The 21,196-nt window shown below is 47.6% G+C and overlaps 1 protein-coding gene across 1 annotated transcript in view; it reads right to left on the reverse strand.

Annotated features, from left to right (window-relative positions):
• Window positions 1–21,196, reverse strand: part of LOC102435411 (pancreatic lipase-related protein 2-like) — a 46,927-nt gene that overhangs the window by 17,680 nt on the left and 8,051 nt on the right. Inside the window, exons 6-8 of the mRNA XM_023753334.1 lie at window positions 20,740–20,859; window positions 19,117–19,236; window positions 15,778–15,896 (exon numbers count right to left, since the gene is read on the reverse strand). Coding sequence (XP_023609102.1) covers window positions 15,778–15,896; window positions 19,117–19,236; window positions 20,740–20,859 — 359 coding nt within the window. The remainder of the gene's footprint in view (window positions 1–15,777; window positions 15,897–19,116; window positions 19,237–20,739; window positions 20,860–21,196) is intronic.

Below are 21,196 nucleotides of genomic sequence, written 5' to 3' on the forward strand. Positions count from 1 at the left end.
AGTTTTTACCACCTGAAGCAAGAGTAGACTGTTTATTCTGTGCCATATACCACACTAGCGCTTCACCAGCATTATTCCCTTTAAGCCTCAAAATAGCCCATGAGTAAGGAATTACTTCCATTTTACAGGAGGGAAAACCAAGGCACAGAGAGACAAAGTAAGCTGCCCAAGGGCACATCCAATGGTGGGGCCAGGATTTGAATTGGGGGAGTTTAATTGGGAATAAAGCTAGGCACTGAGGGGATGGAAAGACACATCAGGTACAAACCCCGCCTTGAGGAGAGGAAATCTAACAGGGAAGGAATGATGATGACCTTGACTTCCTTCCAGGAACACAGACCAGTCCCAGAAGAAGGGCTGCTGAGACTAAAGCAAATCTTGCTTCAGGTGGTAAATGCAGGAGCTTGAAGGCCAGGGTCAGGCACCTGTGCTTTTAGGTGGATAGTGAGTGGAGGTGCTTGTGAGTGTTGTGGGACTGGTGCTCCATGAAGGTGTTTTCGGGAACCCAGTGTGGGTGGCTCAGAGGCAGGAGAGCCTGGGAGAGGTGGGGGTTGGAGTGGGGCAGTACAGGGGTGGTGGGTCTGAGAGGAAACAGGCATTCTAGTCTTGGGTGACAGTGGAAATGAAGGGAAGGGTGGAGAGACGGGGTAAGGAGTGGTGCCTGATTCTGGACAAATGAGTGTGAGGTGTGGTGGGAGGCCCTGGTGGAGCTGCCTGGAAATTGGAAGGGAGACAGTGGGGCCATGGGAATAGAGGCTGGGCAAAGGGGAAGCCACAGGAAAAGGGGGAGGAGAGCGCAGGCAGTGACCTCTGTGGGACGCCCACATTTAGGGCAGGAGGAGGCAGAGGAGGAGCAAAGGAGACCAAGAGGGGCCAGAAAGGCCCGAGGAGCAGCCAGACCCAGTTGGGCTCTGTTCTCTGGAGTCAGGTCCTGCTGCATGGCCAAGATGGAAGGGAGGCCAAGAGTGGGCTGGGCGAGGTGAGGAGGAAAGGAGGACTCATAGTGCAGAAGGTAGTCCAGCAGAAGGGAGGCCAGAGAAAAGGATCAGATTGGAGCTGGAGAGGCAGAGGTGGCAACAGCGAGAGGAGTGATGGGGCGGGATGGACAGCAGGGGCACTCATGTTGCATGCCCAGCAGGAGAGTTCTCCATGTGGCTTAGGCTACAGACATGCACTTGTCCACACAACGGACTGAGGGTCTTGGGGGCCTTTGGAGAGCACCCTCCCCCAACGCTGTTGCCCAACAGCCTACCAATTGGGTCACCCCATCACAGCCAGTTGCTGGAGGAAAAGGGCAGATGGGTCCCCATGGTCATCTGTGTCCAAGATGTTGCCCTGTGTTTGCTACAGCATCAACACTCTGCAATAGGGGGCAATTGTTGTTTTTGTTGAAATAATGATAACGCTGTTCATTCTGATGATAATGATGATGAGGCCTCTAGCTGCCCTACCTGGAGGCCAGCCCAGGCACGGTCCCGTCCTCCCACGGGGATGGGACAGCACCCTCACCTCTGACGGTGGCCAGCAGAAGGAGGCCGACGATCCAGGAGGGCAGCATCTACATGGATGAAAACACAGACAGTGGGGTCCATAGCCCAACCCAGACAGGGCAGGGGGCCTGGAGCCCAGGGAAGCCCGGTGCCTGGGTCCCATCGGACTGTCCCTCCAGACGGGACCCTGAGGCTGAGGCCTCCCCACAGAGTGGGAGGGCAGCACCTCTGTGGAACCCGGATGCAGGATCCTCCCAGCACATTGGCTGCTCCCTCTGGGCCATGTCCTTCTGGCTGCCCAACCCTGCCAAGCGCCCTGCCTGAGCAGAGCCATGACTTACTGTGAGACACTTGTGCTCCACTCACCTTGGGGTGGCCGTGGCCTTTTATAACCAGGCTTTGTCCTTTGGACTCTTTAGAGGAAAGGACAGGAAGATGGATAAGTGTGTTTTGCACTGAGATTATCATAAACACATACAGTCAGCTGAGCGGGGAGCAGAGCTATTTAAAGTGAGATCAGAGGGGAAAAAACAGACTTTGGGGACAGATGTTATATCGGAAATCAGCAAGCTGAACAGAGGATGCCTTAATCAGTAAGCCAAATTCGGAGTTTTTATTACGCCGCTGGTCTCAGATGAGTTATCTCCAGAGTCTGAGCAAACTAATATGGAGGAAGCTTTCCCTTTATATCTTCACAGTTCCTTTGTCTGCCAAATATTGGGTTTCCGGAACTTTTGCAGGCATTACAAAGAGCCCTATGTAGTGGGAGATATTTTGCAGGAAGCTTGTAGCCTTGAGCAAAGTACAATTTAGATAACTCAAAGACACCTGGCATGACAATTACCAGGGATGGCACCAAGCAGCTTATAAGGCCAGGTAATTGAGCTTATTTTCCCTATTATTTGAGCAAGCGTGTTTACAGAACCAAAAATAGCAGAGGTATTCATAGAACAAAGGACCATCTATGTTTAGTGGAAATTTTCAAATAGCAGTTTTTGCAACATCAAGGTAACAGGAGAAAGATGGAGTGCCTGTGCTTCACAGGAAAGGACCCCATTAATCTGAATCTACAGGTCCAGCTGCCAAAAGATTGTTTTTCTGAGGTGAGAACAGGCAACACCAAGCCTCCTGTTCAGAATCCCTTCATAACAGGAGGCCAAGCCCGTCTTGGTGCCTGTAGGTATTGGTAGGAATGGGGTCTGCAGGTTTGCTGTTCCCGGGAGGCACCTGGGTATGAGGACACGCGTCTCCTCTTCTCCAGGGATTGGCTGGGTGGAGAGCTGCCTCCAAAGGACCTGGACAGAGAACAAAAGCAAAGGCAGCCCTTTGTTGAGCAAGAAAGGGTGAAACAAACACTGTTTAAAGAGATAGCTTTATTTGGAAACCACATAGTCTATTTCCAAAGACTTTCTGAGCTGGGTGGACTGTACTTTGACCTGGAGATAAGAAGGTGGAGGTGGCCCGGCCTGACTCTTGCAGGATCAGGGATCAAGCCTGCAACCCGGGCATGTGCCCTGACCTGGAATCGAACCGAGACCTCCTGGTTCATAGGTTGACACTCAACTACTGAGCAACACTGGCTGGACAGAATTTCTCTCTCTTGCTCACTGAATTCCAGGCACACCGGCCGGGCTGGCCTTGTGTAAAGTTTTTGAAATTGCCCACGCTGGGGTCTTTGCATATTCTGTTTCCTCTTCCCAAAACATACCATCCCCACTCTTTTCTGACCTAAGTCAAAGTGCCCCTGCCCCCCACCCCCCTCCAAGAAGCCTTCCTCACTGCCCAGAGTGGGACCAGTTCTTCCTTACAATCTAATCATGTTACCATTTTCCTTCCATGGAACATATCCCAGCTGGTAATCATATTTCAGTGACTTTGATTCGAACTTGCATTGGTGGGAGAGTCGAGGTGTGTATGGTCATTTCTGTGTGGCCAGAGCCTAACACAACACCTGACAGGTACCTTGATCACTGTTGGATCAGGCATTGCCGGAGGAAAGGATGGGACCTTGGAAGCTAATGACTCATGGGCTGGTGAGCTGGGTAACTCCTAGATCTCTCCTGCCTCCCCCTCCCTGCCCTGTGGCCGGGAGGATGCTTCAATGGCTTCCCTTGGCCTTGCCCTTGGCCTTCTGGTTGGGTTCAGCCAATGGGAGGTGCCTCAGGGAGCTCAGAGGGGATGAGGAAGGGTTAGAGTGTTTCTACCCAGGCTTCCTCCCATCTGTGCTGGCGTTGGGCAGGGTTGCACTTCTCTCCTGAGGACTGCAAGTCCTCTCAAGCAGCTCCCTCCCATGGCCCCAGCTACTTCCATGTTCTTATGACAGCTCCCTCCCTCCCTCCCTCCCTCGGGGGTCAGGTCACCAGGATGTCAGAGCTTCCAGCTGCTGCTGAGCCCTGTCCACCTCTGTAACTAGTCCCTTTGATACGCCCTTTGAGCGGGCCATCTCTTTGCCACTGGGGCCCCTCACAGGTGCAGCTGGCCACTAAATACCTCACTCCCTTCCCCTCGAGGGATGATGTGGTTCAGAGGCCTGGGATCCCTCTGGGGGTATTAGCTAGGCTTTTTATACCTACCTTTCCTCACTCCATAATGAGGATTTCAGTCCTTATCAGAGAAGGTTTCAGAATTGTGTAGTTGTTGGGTTTCTGGTTTTGCAGCCCACACTACATTGAGTGGCCAGATTATTATTACAGGCCAGATTATTATAACCACCCCGTCAGTACAATGAAGTGAATTAGTTATGCAAATAATAATAATAATAATAAGGAGAAGAAGAAGAAGAAGAAGAGGAAGAAGAGGAAGAAGAAGAAGAAGAAGAAGAAGAAGAAGAAGAAGAAGAAGAAGAAGAAGAAGAAGAAGAAGAAGAAGAAGAAGAGGAAGAAGAGGAAGAAGAAGAAGAAGAAGACCTTGAGAGTATTTGCTTAGGAAGTTTTCAATATTTAGTATTTTTGGAAGTGTCAATGAAGTAGTGATGGGGTGGTCATAATCATCTGGCCGGTCATAATAATCTGGCCGACAGTGTAGTAGCAGCAACCTATTCTGTGATTTGGTTGTAGTTTTTGCCAAAGGTTTAGTACATTATCTTCAAATAGTGGGTCCCATCACCCATGCCCTCCTGGTTCCAAGCCACAAATTAGTCCAGGAATCAGGGAACTGCTCGCCTGAGTGGCATTTCATCTGGTCAACACCCACCAGCTCCTGCTGGGGTCCTCCCAGGTCAGGGATGTTCACCAGGCTCCTGGACCCCCGTGTCCCCTGGGTGGAAACCAGGAGTCATATCTTCGATGAGAAAAAAAGAACTTCGATGAGAAAAAATGATCTTTGATAAGAAAAAGGAATTATATCTTTGTTTTCACTGAGTGAAACTTAGGCTTGCTTTCATGAATTCAGGGAACACACCACAGCCATCCCTGTCACCTTAGACCAGTAGAAATCTCACACCTCCTCACACCTCATGACATTCGTTACAAACAGCTGGAGATGATGCTACTGTGATCACTACTCTACCATGATTGGGATTCTTAGAGCCACCACACTGTCTGACACGCTGCTATTCAATACAGGCCTAAAGGAACATGCTATTGCACAAATGGATTCTTTTTACTATTTGGTTATGATTTCAATATAATTCATTTCCTCTGTCAGCTCCTGTGTTTTATTTTACATTTAAAAACATTATTCTGAGAAGGATAATTAGCCGGGGAAAAAGCCTACACTCGCTGGAGAGAAGAGGAGAGAGGCAGGCCTGGCAGAGGCCTCTCAGACCCGCATTAGTTACAGTCTAATTTAGATGGAAACGGATGCATAGAAATGCAATGTGGGAATGTGCACGTGAGGCTCTCCTCCTTGTGATGCGAGCCCATAAAGAGAGCTTTACCAAGTTCATTCCCTGGGCTTGCAAATAAAGCTGCTTTTGGAAATTTGATTTTGTTTTTTGCAGATTGTTTTAGCTTTGTGAATACCACAAGCTTCATTCCTGATCTGCCTCAAACAAAAACGGAGCATTAAAGTGTTTAAGGTTCAATCAAAGCCTTGCTAGGAGGGCACCATATTAAAATCACAGAAAAATCAATTCGATTTTTATTTTGAACGTGATTTGTCACAAATAGCGTTCTAATAGATAACACTGATTACACGGTAGCAGATGTAAATTCTATATACCGAGCTCTACGTCTTTGTCAGAGTCATCATTAAGGAATTTGGCACGTATGCAGGAGAACAATAAACATCAACTGAAATATACACCAGCTACGTATAGATGGGCGGCTGAAGTGCGAGATGCTGGCGCACGCTATACTTATAAGTAATAAGATGTGGTCCCAAGTAGCTTGCGTTTTCAAACAAGAACTCTCTTTATGTTGTCATTGAAAACATCTCATATTCCTGAAGGTCAGGAATGAATGGCACTGTTAGCATTTAAAGCTAGTAAAAAGGAAAGTAATTTGATGTTCATTTAACATAACATTTTATGAAATAGCTTTGTAAAGTCCTCATTATTTTTCCCAACAGGAGGCTGGGAAGGCAGGGAGATGCCTGGTTTTCCACCGAGGGCTTTGTATCCCACCCTTGTCACTGCTGACCTCCGACTCAGTGGGGGACTGAGGAACTATGGGGTTTGTGGGGGGACAGGCACAGGCAGGTGCTGCCCTGGTCCTGGGAGCACAGGTAGAAAGAGAGGCAGCTGGGAGTCAAGGCCAGCTCTGCCCCCTTGTGGAGCCCCATATCACACTCTGAGAATGAGTAAGCCTTAAGATTAGCAAGTGCCATTTAGACTCTTAGAAGGAGACACGCCTTGGTTCTCAACCCTGGCTATACATGTCCCACAGATTTTTAAAAAATACTGGTGCTGGGCCCCACCCCAGAAATTCCTACTGGTCTCGGGGACGGCCTGGGCATGGGGTTTCCTTTGAAAGCTCCCCAGTCAACTCTATTATGCAGCGAGGGCGAGAACCTCTGTTCTATAAGTTGCCCCCCAACTAGGGATCAAGTCTGCAACTTGGGCATGTGCCCTGATCAGGACTGGAACTGGTGACCTCGTGGTTCCTGGGTCAACCCTCAAGCACTGAGCCACACCGGCAGTGTTGTTGAGGCCTAGGCAGTCTCGAAGGTCTCAGACAAGGACCTATTTCACTGCAGCGGACCAAGTTTTTGAATGCTGGACAGTGCTTTCAGAAAGAGAATTTTAGGAAACACAAAGAGGGAGGGAGAATAAAAGAAAATCCCCAGGTACAGGGCCAGCTCTCTATCCTGCTAGGAAGTAGAGAGGCGCCCCCTAAAGGGAAGGGAGAGCTCCTTCTGCCTCATTCTCAGGACCTTGGGGTGTCACCTTGTTCCCTTTGAGCGCCCACCACACCTGTCACACAGCCTTTCAGGGAATTGCTAAATGAAGCCATTTCTTAATGCTAAGAATTAAATGCTGATGCTCTCACTCCCGCTCAACAGGTGAACCCTGCTCCACCATCCCCGGCCCTGAAAGTGACACCCTCCACCTCACCAGCCTATCCAACTCCCCGGGTTCCCAGGAGCGAGTGGGCAGGTGGGCCGGGGGTCAGTGGGAGGCCAGGGTTTAGGGCAGAGGCCAGGCTAGAAGGCCCACACGCCACACACATCACAGAAGGATGTTAGAGGCATGCATATTTGCAACAAGAAAATTTTGGAGACCATTTCTATGCCCATCAGCAGGGACGAGCACACCACATCCATTCCTTGGTGGCATCTGTGAAGCCCCATGAAGATTAAAGGGTCTCTTTCTATACTATCTATAATAATAAAAGCATAATATGCTAATCAGAAGTCTTTCTGGATGACCTTCCAGATGAAGCTGGGGCTGCAAGGGAAGCCTGGGTCCCGGGGGCCTGCTGGTGGCTGGAGGGTAGCTCAGGTCCCGGGTGCCAGAGGGAAGCTGGAGCCAACAGCCAGGGGAAGGAAGGCCTACTCTTGCAAGAATTCCATGTTTTGGGCCTCTAGTTAGACCATAATATCCAAATTATTTTTATAGTGTAAAAAGCAAGGTAAGAACGGTGTTGTGTAGGCTACCAGCTGTGGAAGTGGGGCTGTGTTGTATGAGATAGGTGCACACATATTGCTGGAAAAACCTCAAATTGTTCCTGGGAGAGGAACGGGGGCCTTGGGGCAAGACTGGAAGAAGTACCTTGTGTAAGAATACTCCCTGGCTCATTTGCATTTGGTGCCATGTGCAAATTCACCTTTTTAAGGCCCTCACCCTCCTTTGGCTCAGAGGTATGGGTGCCACCCTGGCTGCTCTTCAATGGGGTCAGCTCCCTCCCCCTAGGACAGTGATGGCGAACCTATGACACGCGTGTCAGAGGTGACACGTGAACTCATTTTTTGGTTGATTTTTCTTCGTTAAATGGCATTTAAATATATAAAATAAATATCAAAAATATAAGTGTTTGTTTTACTATGGTTGCAAATATCAAACAATTTCTATATGTGACATGGCACCAGAGTTAAGTTAGGGTTTTTCAAAATGCTGACACGCCGAGCTCAAAAGGTTCGCCATCACTGCCCTAGGATGTTAAAATCTGGGCAGGCAGCACGTGGAAGTAATGATGAGCTTTTCAAACAGGACAGAACTTCATGGTCTACATTAGAACTGGCCACACAGGTGCCCTGAGAAAGATGGTGGCAAAGGACTGCAGGTGGGAGGTTTCAGTCATGACCTGCAGCCAACTTGGCTCCACCATTTTGCTGTTGTTATTAATCCTCATCTGAGGACATTTTTTCCTGTGATTTTTAGAGAGAGTGGAAGGGAGAGGGAAGGAGAGAGAGAGAAAAACATCCATATGAGAGAGACGCCTTGATGGTTGCCTCGAGTAAGCACCCCAACCGGGGCCAGGGATGGAACCCGCTACCCTTGTATGTGCCCTTAACCAGGAATCAAACCAGAGACCCTTTGGTGCTCTAACCACTGAGAACACTGGCCGGGGCCTGGGCTCTAGTCTGAAAAATCATTTCCAAAACGTGACCCCAGAACCCAGAGGATGGCAAACTAACACCTCAATGTCAACCCGAGGGCATTAAACATTTATTACCACAAAGATACAAGAGAGCACCACATTTTTTAAAATATACTTTATTGATTTTTTGCAGAATGGAAGGGAGAGGGATAGGGAGTCAGAAACATTGATCAGCTGCCTCCTGCTACTGGGGATGTGCCCACAACCAACTACTGGGGATGTGCCCACAACCAAGGTACATGCCCTTGACCGGAATCGAACCTGGGACCCTTCAGGATGCAGGCCGACACTCTATCCACTGAGCCAAACCGGTGAGGGCCAGAGCACCACATTTTTAACAAGGGTAAAGGGTCTGTAATCTTTTTTGTCTCACGGTCTCGCAACTGCAAAATTTATACCTGCGGAGGAGAACATGTACAGTGTGAGGCCTGGCAGCTTGTGTAAATGTCACCTCAGGTGAGTAAACAGCATTTAGCCAAACTCTGGAATTCAGGCCTTTTTGCCTGAAAGGCTCGTCTGCACGATGCCGAGTCCAGGTGGTTCTTACTAAGCAAAATCACTTAAAGAAAACCCTCTCCTCCTATGGCCATTTAACAAGCTAAAAGTGAATCAGCTATGTCAGACCACACATGTTTTTCAAAACCGGTGGCTTTGGGTGGGACTTGCATTGAATTTGGGGACTGAGATGCCCCCACCTGCCAAGAGGGGACTTTCCCTAGAGTTCAGAACCTGGGGGGTTCTTCATGCATTTCTTCTGGGAAGGGAAAATGTGGCAGCCACTTTGGGAAACAGTCTGGCAGTTCTTCTAAAGGTTAAACATAGTAGTTACCACATAACCTAGCAATTCCGCTCCTAGGTATGTACCCAAGAGAAATGAAAACATATTTCCACCCAAAAACTTGTACATAAATGTTCACAGCAGCATTATTCATAATAGCCCCAAAGTGGTAACATCCCTGATGTCCAACAACTGCTAAATGAATAAATAAAAGGTGGTATATCCACATAAGAGAATATTATTTGGCAGTAAAAAGGAATAAAGTACTGATACATGTTACAACATGGATGAACCTTGAACATGTTATGCTTTGTGAAAAAAGCCAGTCACAAAGGACTATATATATTGTATGACTCCATTTATATGAAATGTCCAGAAAAGGAACATCTATCCAAATAGAAATCAGGTTGCCCAGGGCTGGAGAAAAGGGGTGGGAGGTTATGGGATGATGGCTGATAGGTGTGGGTTTTTTTGGGAAGGGTGATGAAATGTTCTAAAATTGACCTTGGAAATGATTCCACAACTCTGCACATATACTGAAAATCACTGAAGTATACACTTTAAATGGGTGAACACAGGCTATGAAAATTGTAGCTCCATAGAGATGTTGGGGGAAAAAGACCATGGAGGGATGTCACTCCTGAAGAGGGTGAAGCCCGCCCAGTTGGGGCAACAACCCAGCCATGAGATGCAGGACACCTGGCCTCCTCCTTTTCCTGTGAGCGTCTTTGGCTAAAGACGAGCCTCCCTCAGGGCTCAGCTTCAGAATGTGGCTCCTTGCGAGGAAGCCCTTATATGGGGTGAGATGTATAGGTGTTTGGAATATATAGGGGTGAGCTGTCCCATACTTGGAAACAAAATCTACCCTCACCTCCACCTAAATGCTGTGAAACCCAGACAGTTCCACAGTGCATTCCCCAGCCAGGGTTTACAGAGCCTTAGCTCCACGGCCTGCTGTGTGAGCTGGGCGGGCACAGTGGAACAAGGGCTGGATTGGAGGTCAGAGGACCTGGGTCCAAGTCCTGGTCGTGCCTCAGGCTCAAGCTCTGCTCTTGAATAAACAAATTACTGGCACAGCCCCAGTGACCTCTGACCCTTCCAGGAATCAGGCCTATGACCATGTACTCTCAGCACAGCTAAGTCATGCAGCTGAGCAAGGTCTTCTTATGTGTTTTTGAAAATAGTTTGCAAATACTCTTCCCTCTGGCTTTCCTGGGTGGCCTTAGACAAGTTATCTGACTCTGTGAACCCCACTCTTCTCAGCTTAACATGAGAGCAGTTGAGAGGTGATTGAGTTTCCTTCAGACGCTGACATCTGTTGTTTTGTATCATCCTCTATTAAGGTAGCCTTTTTTCTTGCCATATTGTAAACACTGTTATGTTCTCTCCCTACTCTCACCAAGTAAGATTTCATCCTCTCAACAAGAGAAGAGCTTGCCACTGTGAGCTAAATCCTCACACAGTCTGTATTCCTCTCAGGCCACAGTGTCCAAACAAAACTATTTGTATGAATAAATGCATCCAATGGAAATAAACCCAAGATTTCCTACAGCTACTGCCCAGGTGCATTCCTTCTTGTTTGAGATAAAACAGAGTCTCCAATTGGCCTGTTTCTCGAACCTATGCCTTACAATTGATGTCTTGCTCCGACGAAGTAGAATTTGGCTTAAGGAAAACGATGATTGATTTTTCCAAGTAAATCAGATGGATAGATGGAAAGATGCAGAGTTGAGAGGAATAGTTGGGTAGATGAATGGCTGCATGGATAAGTGGATAGGTCAGTGGTTAAGTGGATGGAGAGAAAGGGATGAAGGAATGGGTGGGTAGAAGGATATGTAGGTGGATGGTTGGGTGATTGGATGTAGGCATGTATGTTTGCAGAGATAGATTGATAAGGAAATAGAGAAACAAGACTTAGGTGCAATGAATGATACTCACTCAGTCCCATATTCTCCACTTTGCACTGTGACTCTCAAAGCCCCCAGTTTGTACCAGATCAGATTTATCCCATGTTTTCTCCAGAGGAATGTAACCTTCTGGATTTTTCCAACGTTGAAGTCCACATCAATGTCACGCACATATTTTGTATGTGGTTTGAGGGATCCACTGCAAACATAGACATAAAGTGTTCTATCAGCTGGATAGATGAATACTAGGGTGATAGCAACCTGTTGTTATTCCAAACAATGGCTGCTGCTGTTGGCTTTCTGCAATTCCCTTGACTGCCTTCATACACATCCAGGGCCGCTAAAACACAAACCTATCTCTGAAGAACACACCTTTAGAATAATACTGGACTCTAGATGTCCACTGTCTTGATTGGTACCTAGAGGGAAGTCAACTACTTTGGGAGGCTTATTGACTTTAGTTTCACTGAAGGACTCCTTATCCTTGTTTAAAGATGCATGTGCTTCAGCCGGGGTCATCTGTGGGCATCACATATGTAGCATAACAAGTAGTCAAAGAACATTAACTTAACATCAAAATTATTATGCAAACGTAGTGCAAAACAGAATCTAATTTTACAGCACTGTTATTTCAATACATTTTACCAAGGACCTCGTATAACCACAAGATCTATGAGCTGAGGCTACCATCGCAACAGGAAACTAGCTTCAGGCTTCAGGTGGAACACAGCAGGAGTGGAGGCTGGAGTATGTGTGTGGGGTGCGAAGGAATTGCCATATAACTGTGCTTTGTCTAAGGAGAACATGATATTCAAAAAACTTAAGCCAGGCCTGGATGGTGTGGCTAAGTGGTAGGGTGTGGACTCATGAACCAGGTCACAGTTCAATTCCTGGTCAGGGCACATGCCCAGGTTGTGGATTTGATCCCCAGTAGGGGGTGTGCAGGAGGCAGCTGATCAATGATTCTCTCTCATCATTGGTGTTTCTCTTTTCCTCTCCCTTCCTTTCTCTGAAATAAAATTTTAAAAATTTAAAAACAACAACAACAACCCCACAACTTCAGCAGGAAGGAAGCAGTGGTTGGCCATCCAGAAGGAGTCAGCCTTTAAAATCCCAAGTGCTTCCTCTCTGGGCCTCCCTTTCCCCCTATGGGGTGATTGAATTAGATGGTAAGAAACTTCCTTCTGGCTCTGACATTCTAGGATTCAAAGTTTCTCTATGGCTGGATGTATATAGAAGTTTATACCCAATCCTGTATTAATAATCTATTAGGAAAAGTGTGGTCATTTCACTTTACTCTCAAACTTACCTGAAAATTTCATATTGCCCTGAGTTTCTATTGCGTCCATATAAAGCAATACTGAAGGACCCACTCCTTGTCTTTTTTCCAGCCAGTGTGACTGCTACCCTGTATCTCCAACCTGTGCAAAGAAAAGATACTATCAGTTCAATGAACTCATCTTGTTGAAAAAAAAAATGACCCATGGGAGCATCCTTGTTCCAAGCTCTGAATCCCCCATAAATGGGAGGTAGGGGCGAGTATAGGGAATGGTTTCCTTCAATGCAGTTGGGAGTCCCAGGAATTCTGATGGTAGGTGGGGTGAGGGACTCAGGGGGAAGTAAATATTGCAGCTCAGCATAATCTCTTGCCAATCCAGCCAGGTATGTGTTCCGATGGATGGATTGCGGCTGGTTACTATACCCGTGTACCCAGGTGCCCACCACGGACTGTACCAGAAAGACCACTGGGAGAGGGAGACGTCTGGGCTCCCACATTTGGATAAATCACTTACTGTTGCCTTCTTTGTTTTTATTTTTGTTATTTTCCCATGCCATGGACATATTCTTAATGGGAAAATAACACAGATAATTTTAAAAAAATGAATAAACCCTTTCTCAGCGCTCTGTCTACCTGCCCTCCATCTCAAGATATTCCCAGTCTGGTCTGTAGACTTAACCAAGCCCGGCAGCGTGATTTGCTGCCCGGGACAATTGGCATTGTCTGGAGATGTTCGTGATTGTCACACCCAGGGAATGGGGTGGGTGGGTGCAGGGCTACTGGCATCTCCCTGGTAGAGGCCACGGATTTGCTAAACATACTGCAATGCACAGGACAGCCCCCCAGTAACAAGTGATCCAGTCCCGGATTCCAGTAGAGCTGAGGTTGGGATACCATGACCTAGAAGTTTCTATGAGCATTTACACACACACATATAACTGTATAAAAAGTTAGGCTTTTGCCTGTATGGTTTGACTCAATGGGTCAGTGTTGACCCATGTATGAGGAGTCATGGTTTGATTCCTGGTCATGGCACAAGCCCGAGTTTCAGGCTTGATCCCCAGTAGGGGGTGTACTGATCAATGATTCTCTCTCATCATTGATGTTATTATTTTATCATCCCTTTCCCTTCCTCTTTGACATCAATAAAAATATATAGGTGTTTTCCCCTTCCGTAAACAGTATGCACTGCTCTTCTCTATTCTCTCCATCCATCATCCGGCCAGACTGACTCACAGCCCTTCCCTGTCCAGTCCTGTGCTCCATAAGGTCGGCCTCCCCAGGGGTCCTTGCCGCTGGCTTTCCCTTGGGTTCAGCCCATCAGAGGCTTGCACGGGAGGCCAGCGGCAGGAGGAGGGAGATGGAGGTGCTTGCTCCCCTGCAGCCTCCTTGCTCTAGTACCAGGTTCTGGCAGTAGCTGGCTTACTCCATTCCTGGAGCCCCGCAGTCACTAGATTCTGGGCACCTCAGCATCCCTCGTTTGTTCTTTCAACCCTGTCCACTCCTCCAAAAGCGGGCCCTCCAGTGAGGTCTTCTCATTTGAAGCACTTGAATGAGCTCTGTCTTCTGCAGAGACCCTGACTGGGACATGATATATTCCGTGATATTTTGATATTTGCCTTTTTACTTAATATGCCTTAGAGGTTTTCTAGATCCTTCCTGGAATGGTTACATAGAGGATGTGGTTGTTTATCAAGTGGTGGATATCTAGCTTTCTCCCCGCGTTCTTTTTGTATTAAAATCAGTGCTTAGAATGGACATAAAACACTGGGGGGTAGGGGAGGCCGGGGGGATTGTTAAGGACAGGAAAAATAGGAGACATATGTAATACTCTTTGTAATACTTTAAGCAATAAAACAATTTTAAAAAAAGTTACATTCTAGCCCTAGCTGGTTTGGCTCAGTGGATAGAGTGTTGGCCTGTGGATTGAAGGGTCCCAGATTCAGTTCCAGTCCAGGGCACATGCCCAGGTTGTGGGCTCGGAGATTCTCTCTCATCATTGATGTCCCTATCTCCCTCTCCCTTCCTCTCTGAAATCAATAAAAAAATAATAATAATAAAAATAAAAAAATAAAATCAGCGCTTAGGTGAACATCCTTGAACACCTTCTCCCGCACACATGCAAGTGTTTTCCTAAGGTGCGTTATAACTTAAAGGAATATGTTTGTAAGACTTTATAGATACTCCCAACTATTATCCTGTATGCTAAATGTCGCGAATGTAACATGAAATACTGTGTGTAAACAGTGTTTTCTGAAGTGCTGCATAAATGTTTTTCAATGTAAAACTCCCTTTGAAAATACATGCTCTTCTGTTTAGCCATCATATAATATTAATTATAACAAACAAATCTTGATGCTTTTACTATCTTTTTATAAGTGAGAAGCTGGGCAAAATAACACGAAAAAACACAGCATGCTCACGTGTGTGTAAACAGGGGGACAAGCATGGTGGGTATTCATGGGGTGCCTTTGCCCCATCTTGCCTTCTTCTGTTCATGGATCCGTACTTCCTGCCACAGGGTGGGGTGGACATGTGACCAGCCTGGGCCATTCACGGTCGACCTACTCCACTGGTCAGGATTATTGGTTAAAGGGTGAACGTGAGAGGCAAGACACATGCCATTCTACCGTCCTTCCATTATCATTTAAGCTGGCTGGTGTTGAGTTTCTATCCATTGCTACCAAGGGTCCTAACTAACAAGGTTGATACACCTTTTAAAATCATTTGCAGCTTTTAAATGGGTACAATGGAACTTACGAGCAAAGTTACCACTCGCTCCTGTGTTCAGGAAAAACGTTTGTCCCACGGCCCTAGTCTTCCCCAGAAATTGGTCAGCATAGTGCCCCATTTTGGGGCATCCTGTGACTGGACAAGGAAAACAGCCATTCTAGTGGAAAAACAAAAATTTGTGTGTGAGTGGTAGGCCTTTCACTCATTCACTCACTCAATTGATCAATTCATCTTCCCATCCATCCATCCATCCCTCCCTCTTTCCCTCATCCATCCACTCATCCATCTAATCACCTTTCTATTCACCTATCCATCTACCCTCCATCCATTCATTAATGCATCCATCTCACCCATGTCGTCCAGGCATCCTTTGAGAATTTTTCAGAATGAAAAGTTGGGGATCTAGGGAAGGCCCTCCCGGGTCAGGTCTGTGCCATCTACCGCCTGCCCACCCAGCTCCCCAGAGGAAGAAGGCTCTGCGAGGCTCAGCATTACCAGCACCTCTTCTTACTCGTCCTGGAGTTACATCTCTGCTCTGTTCCAAGCCACAGGGACAAAACCAACAATCGCAGAGCCACCTCACCCTCCCCAGGCCCCTGGTAAGACCCACCTTCTGAAACTTCTCATAGGAGGCACACGGGTAGCCCAGGAAGCCATCGGGGTTGAGGATGCTGCTGGCGTAGTACTTGTAGCTTCTCAGGTGATTGCAGGCTGCAAAGTCTCGGGTTCCTGAGGAAGCAAAAGCCACAGGAGCTCACAGGAGACTCTCACTTTTGAAGCTTGAAAGTTCTGATCTGAATAAGGAGGCACTTCCTCATTTCATGGAGGGGAGTCAGCATTTTCCAATGCCTCAGTCACAATTCCAAGTTCCTGTCATTGACTTTGACATACTTTGGGGCAAATAGTTAATGATCAACATATACAGCACATAGAGGTGGTATCTGGGGGCTTCTTTAGTCATGGGGTTTGGCTCTGGTCACTTTCCTGTGCCCCCCAGGTGCCTTTGTGCTGAGCAGGGCCTACTCAGGGATGGGAATGTGCTGGGAAGGGATGAGTTCTAACAAGGACGTGTGTTCTATCCTCCAAGAGCCAACCATCTGACAGAAGTGAAGGCTGAGGGCTGGGGGCCTAGGAGAGAGTGAGAAAAATATATACAGAAAGGATAGACAGAGAGGGAGAGAGAGAGGCAATAGCTTTCAAAAGGAATCTTACACTGTCAGCCAGTTGTTGAATGTTCAGGCCCAGATTGCTTGGGCTTCTGATTTTTCATGAGTAACCTGCATCGTGACTTTGACATGACAATGTTCCATGTTTACATGACAGCAGTGCATTCCCTCTTTAAAACTGGTCCCTGTGAAGGCCGACCACCTGATACTCTGGGCAGGGCTGGGCCAGAGGGTCCCATTTTGAGAACCAGGGACCATACCTGCCTGGCCTGTCCCAGGAATGCAGTTTTTCTGTGCCCATGGCCCCAGGCTGAGAAATTCCTCCTCCTTGGAAAGCCTGAGGTCAAAGCAGTGGAGACTAAGGTGCCCTGGGCCCTAGGCCACTGTGTCACTGCATTTTATCTACCACCCTTTTCTTTAAACCCAAGTCCTCTTATTTGAAAAATGTGGGTTTTTTTCTTTTGTTTTTTGATTTTTTTTTAATTTCTCCAGCTCCTTGGTACAAAACCTCCCATGGCCTGATGCACAGTGACCCCAGACATACCTGGGGACCACTTCTGGGAGGTATGGGGGTCCTCTTTGTGCTGGTGGATTAGCTCTGCCTGCCCCAGGGCCCAGGGACTCCTGCACCAGCACTAATCACCAGGCAATACAACCTGTTTCCACCTTAATTGTTTCTTTCACCCAGAATTGCTGCCCTGGGATCCATAATAGATGGGCAAGTGGATTTAATTTTTAATCCAGCCCAGTGCCTGGGTGACTGGGAGCCCACACAATAGACGCACATCCTGTGGGTTTGTTCACTCTGAATTGCCTCTTTAATTAAAGCTGGGCTCCTTGCTATTATGTGGGCCCTGCTGGTGGCTTCTGGGAGGAGCAGCCTCATTGTGACTCAGAGTTCCTTCAGCTGGGTCTTCCCTGGAGTTACCTGGTTCTGGGCAGAGCGCTCAAAGTCTCCATTGGCTGACGGTGAATGTGGGCTACTGCTTTATCGACTCTATTCATTCACATTAAGCACATGGAATATTCAATGCCACAGAAGACCTCTCTGCTCAGTGGAGTGGGCTGTACTGAGCGCCTGCTCTGGGCCAGCCCTGAGCAGGGTACTGGGGTGTCCTGGATGCCCGGGAAACTCCCAGTGGAGACAAATAAACACTAAAATGAAATGATGGCAGACTCAAAGCCTCCATGTGCAGGGGGGAGATGAAGCCTGGTCTCCAGGGAGAGGCAACAGGAGAAGAGCAGAGGCCAGACAAGGACAGGTGATGGAGGTGGTGCTGTAAGTCACCTAATCGTAGGGGGACTGAGCCTGTCTCTCACGTAAACGCAGACCTCATGCGGACAAAAAAGGTGCCACATACTAAACCTGACAAACTCAGGGGAGGCCTGCATGGTGGCCTTACAAACTCAGAGGCTGAAAGTAACCACGTGGGGTGAGCTGAACATAAAAATTCCTAATTAAAAGCTGGTCATGGGGGGTAGTCCTGTCCCAGGCCTGTGGCTTCCTTGACAAAGGTCAATCTTTTTTTTTTAATCTTTACCTGAGGATATGTTTATTGATTTTAGAGAGAGAGGAAGAGAGAGACAAACATTGATGTGAGAGAGAAATATCAATCAGTTGCCTCCCATATGCGCCCTGACCAGAAATCAAACCCAAAACCGTTTTGGTATATAGGACAAAGCTCCAACCAAATGAGCCATCTGGCCAGGGTGACAAAGAAACATTACCTTAAGTGAAACTGTTTTCTTTTTGCATCTAAGGAAACACACCTGTTAAATATAAGAGTAATCTTTTCCAAATTCCTCAAGGAACCCTCTTATAAGAGCACCAGACCCCAGAACCCCTCACTGTGACCTTGTTCCCCAAATACCACCTCTAGGTGCTGTCAGTGTTGCTCATTAGCTATCCTGTTCCCACCAATGTAAAAGAATGTGCCCTCTATTTTACTTTTTATCCAGTTCCATAGGTTTCCAGTTTTACTTTCCTCCCCCTCCCTCATCTACCACCCATGGATTTCATGGAAGCCCTATGTCTCCTCTTTTTATTCTAATGTATAAAATAAGCCGCAAAACGGCCGTTCTCCGGAGCATGTTCTCAGCCTGTTGAGATCATGCTTCCCAGCAATTGTCATCAGTTTGGCTCCAATAAACTCATAAAAATTCTCTATAGGTTTGGACATTTCTGACATTGACACCCACCAGCCTCATCCCCCCCTAGACCTCCAGGCCTCCGCCTGTTCCCTGCAGGTGCTCCCCAAAACCATGGAGCGTGTCCCCACTCGGTCCTTTACTAGCTCAGTCCCTTTCCCATCCTAGCACCTGCCCACAGCAAAGGGTAAGAACGTCAAAGCCCTGCAAGTCTTTGTGAGAGCCTATCAAGGAGCAAGTGGTGCAAGCAGCTGGGGTGGGGGTGGGCACAGCTAGAACTGGTATTTGCCAACATGCCCGTCCAGTTCAGGCCTCAGCATCCTCATGAGGGGGAACGACCCAGGCTGGGGACTCAAGGGTCCCAGGTTCGATTGGGTATGAGGTTGGGACTTTGCAGCCAGAAATTGAACTTTAATATGAGTGGCCTTGGGCAAGTTTAATGACTGTTCGGACCCAGTTTCTTCAGCTGTAAACTGGGGATAAGCAGAGTAATTCCCTCATGGCGCTGTGACAATGCTGGGGACAGAATGAGCACGCAGTACGTGGAGGCAAATTCAGTGCTACCAGGGCCCGGCCATGCATCCTGCCTTCTCCCCAGGGAGGGCACTGCCCTCTCGCTTTGCTAATGCACGTACCTTCCCAGAGTCCATTTACATCAACAATGGGTGAAGGGATATTTTTCTTACATCCGGGCATTTGCTTGCCTCCGTTTGGATAGAAATCCAGATGGCCCACCTTCTGGCTCATTCCAAAACCTGAAACATCGGAAGCGGCGGTGAGCAGGGAGGGAAGTGCTCCTGAGGCCAGGTCATGGCCCCAGAGAGTGTCCGAATCCTTCCGACCAGAGCGAGAGTCTTGTTGGCGAACTGTCCCCTCAGCACAGCCACCCCACTGGGCTTTTCAGATCCCTCTCCAAGATGAGCCCATAGCAAGAAAGGTAGGGGGAGCGAGCAGAGGCAGTGAGCATGCCTACATGTGTATTTGCATGTGTGTCTGTCTGTCAGTCTGTCCTGGGAGGCTGTGAACAATACTGATATCCCCTGATACCATTATGCATCATAGACACCTATCAGGACTGGTGCAATTCCCATTCCTTTACTCATTCTGAAATTTAGATTTCTATGTTAGAAGGTTATGTTGAGATCTCATTGTTGTATTGAGAGCCCAGCATAATGGCTGGACGCTTTGGCTTTTTAAGCACACAGACCCGTGATCACATCCTGGTCGTATTACACACTCCGTGATCTCAGGCAATTACTAAAGTTTTTCAAGCCTCTGTGTCCTCCGCTATGAAACAGTAATAATAATGCCCCCTTTCTAGGGTTATTACCATGATTAAGGAGGGATTATATACAAGATGTCCAATGCAGCCCATGGTAACCATCACTATTATTAAAAACATACCCTTTGTTGGCATGTTTCAAGAGCGGTTACATAAGAAAATATTGAAAAAAAACATTGAGTTTATGTAATATAAATTTTTTACGTAATTTTATTTATTTTAAATTTTCATTTCTTTAAATTAACATCAACTCACCCATTTTATTGTAGAAGCATTAAATAAAGGAATATAATTTGTTTCCAACAACACACACTATAACCAAAGTTTCCACAAAGGAGTGAGCAAAATATTCAAACATTAACTTTGGATTTTGCAAGTATTGGTGAAGCATCTTATATAATAAAACCCTAACATGCAAATCCACCAAACAGTAGAATGATCGGTTGATATAATGCACACAGACCACAGGGGGCAGACGCTCAATGCAGGAGCTACCTCTGGTGGTCAGTGCGCTCCCACAGCGGGAGCACCGCTCATCCAGAAACCGGGCTCACAGCTGCCAAGCTTGAGGGAGCATCTCCCGCCTCCAAGGGAGGTAGCACTAAGGAGCAGGGAGCCTGACTTCTGGCTGGTGAGCTCAGCAGTGCTGGCAGAACCTCTCCTGCCTCTGCAGCAGCACTAAGGACCCTCAACCTCTCCCCTACCGGACAGGAATGGATAGTGGGGCCTAGGGAAGGTCACAGGGTTTGAAGACTGAGTAACAGCCTTCCATAGGCTACACCAGTGTGTGCCTGACCTGACTGGGGCCACAGGCTGATACCACTGGCACTGGGCTGGCTGTTTATTTGTAGCTGGCACCCACTTTGACTGGTTGGCATCCAAGCTATTACTGCAGTTAACCATTTTGAATACCACCCCTGGACCTACTCTTACCAGTTACAGCCCTGGTCACCAAGAGGTGGAGTGAGGCACTCACCTAGGTAAGGGACCGTGGGTGAGGTGTCTGTGTGAATCACATCCACAAACATGGCGTCCGACGGGTCCAGCCTCACCTCCTCGGGCGTGCCCTGGAAGCCTGGCTCTGCCGGATCCAGTCCTGAAAGGGGGAGGTAGACAGTGACTAACCAGGTTCCATCCCCTGGATCCACAAAATCCATGTGGCTTTCTGCCTGAAGCAGGGGCTGGCCCAGCTCATCTTCAAAGAGTAGCAGAGGGTGGGAAGGGCATGGCCCACAGACTCAGTGACCTATATTCTAGCCCAGGTTCTGCTCAAGGTCAAAGGCATGTCTTCCCTGAGCCTCAGTTTCCTCATCTGGAAAGTGGGAATAACAGCAACCTACCTTATGGGGCTATTGTGAAAACCCCACGCAAAGGTATAAGAGAAAGAACTTTGCAATCTGAAAAAGTCTCCGTAAACACAATCTATGAATCCC

The sequence above is a fragment of the Myotis lucifugus genome, unplaced genomic scaffold (genome assembly GCF_000147115.1).
Source record: "Myotis lucifugus unplaced genomic scaffold, Myoluc2.0 scaffold_44, whole genome shotgun sequence".
In the NCBI taxonomy this organism is placed as follows: Eukaryota; Metazoa; Chordata; class Mammalia; order Chiroptera; family Vespertilionidae; genus Myotis; species Myotis lucifugus.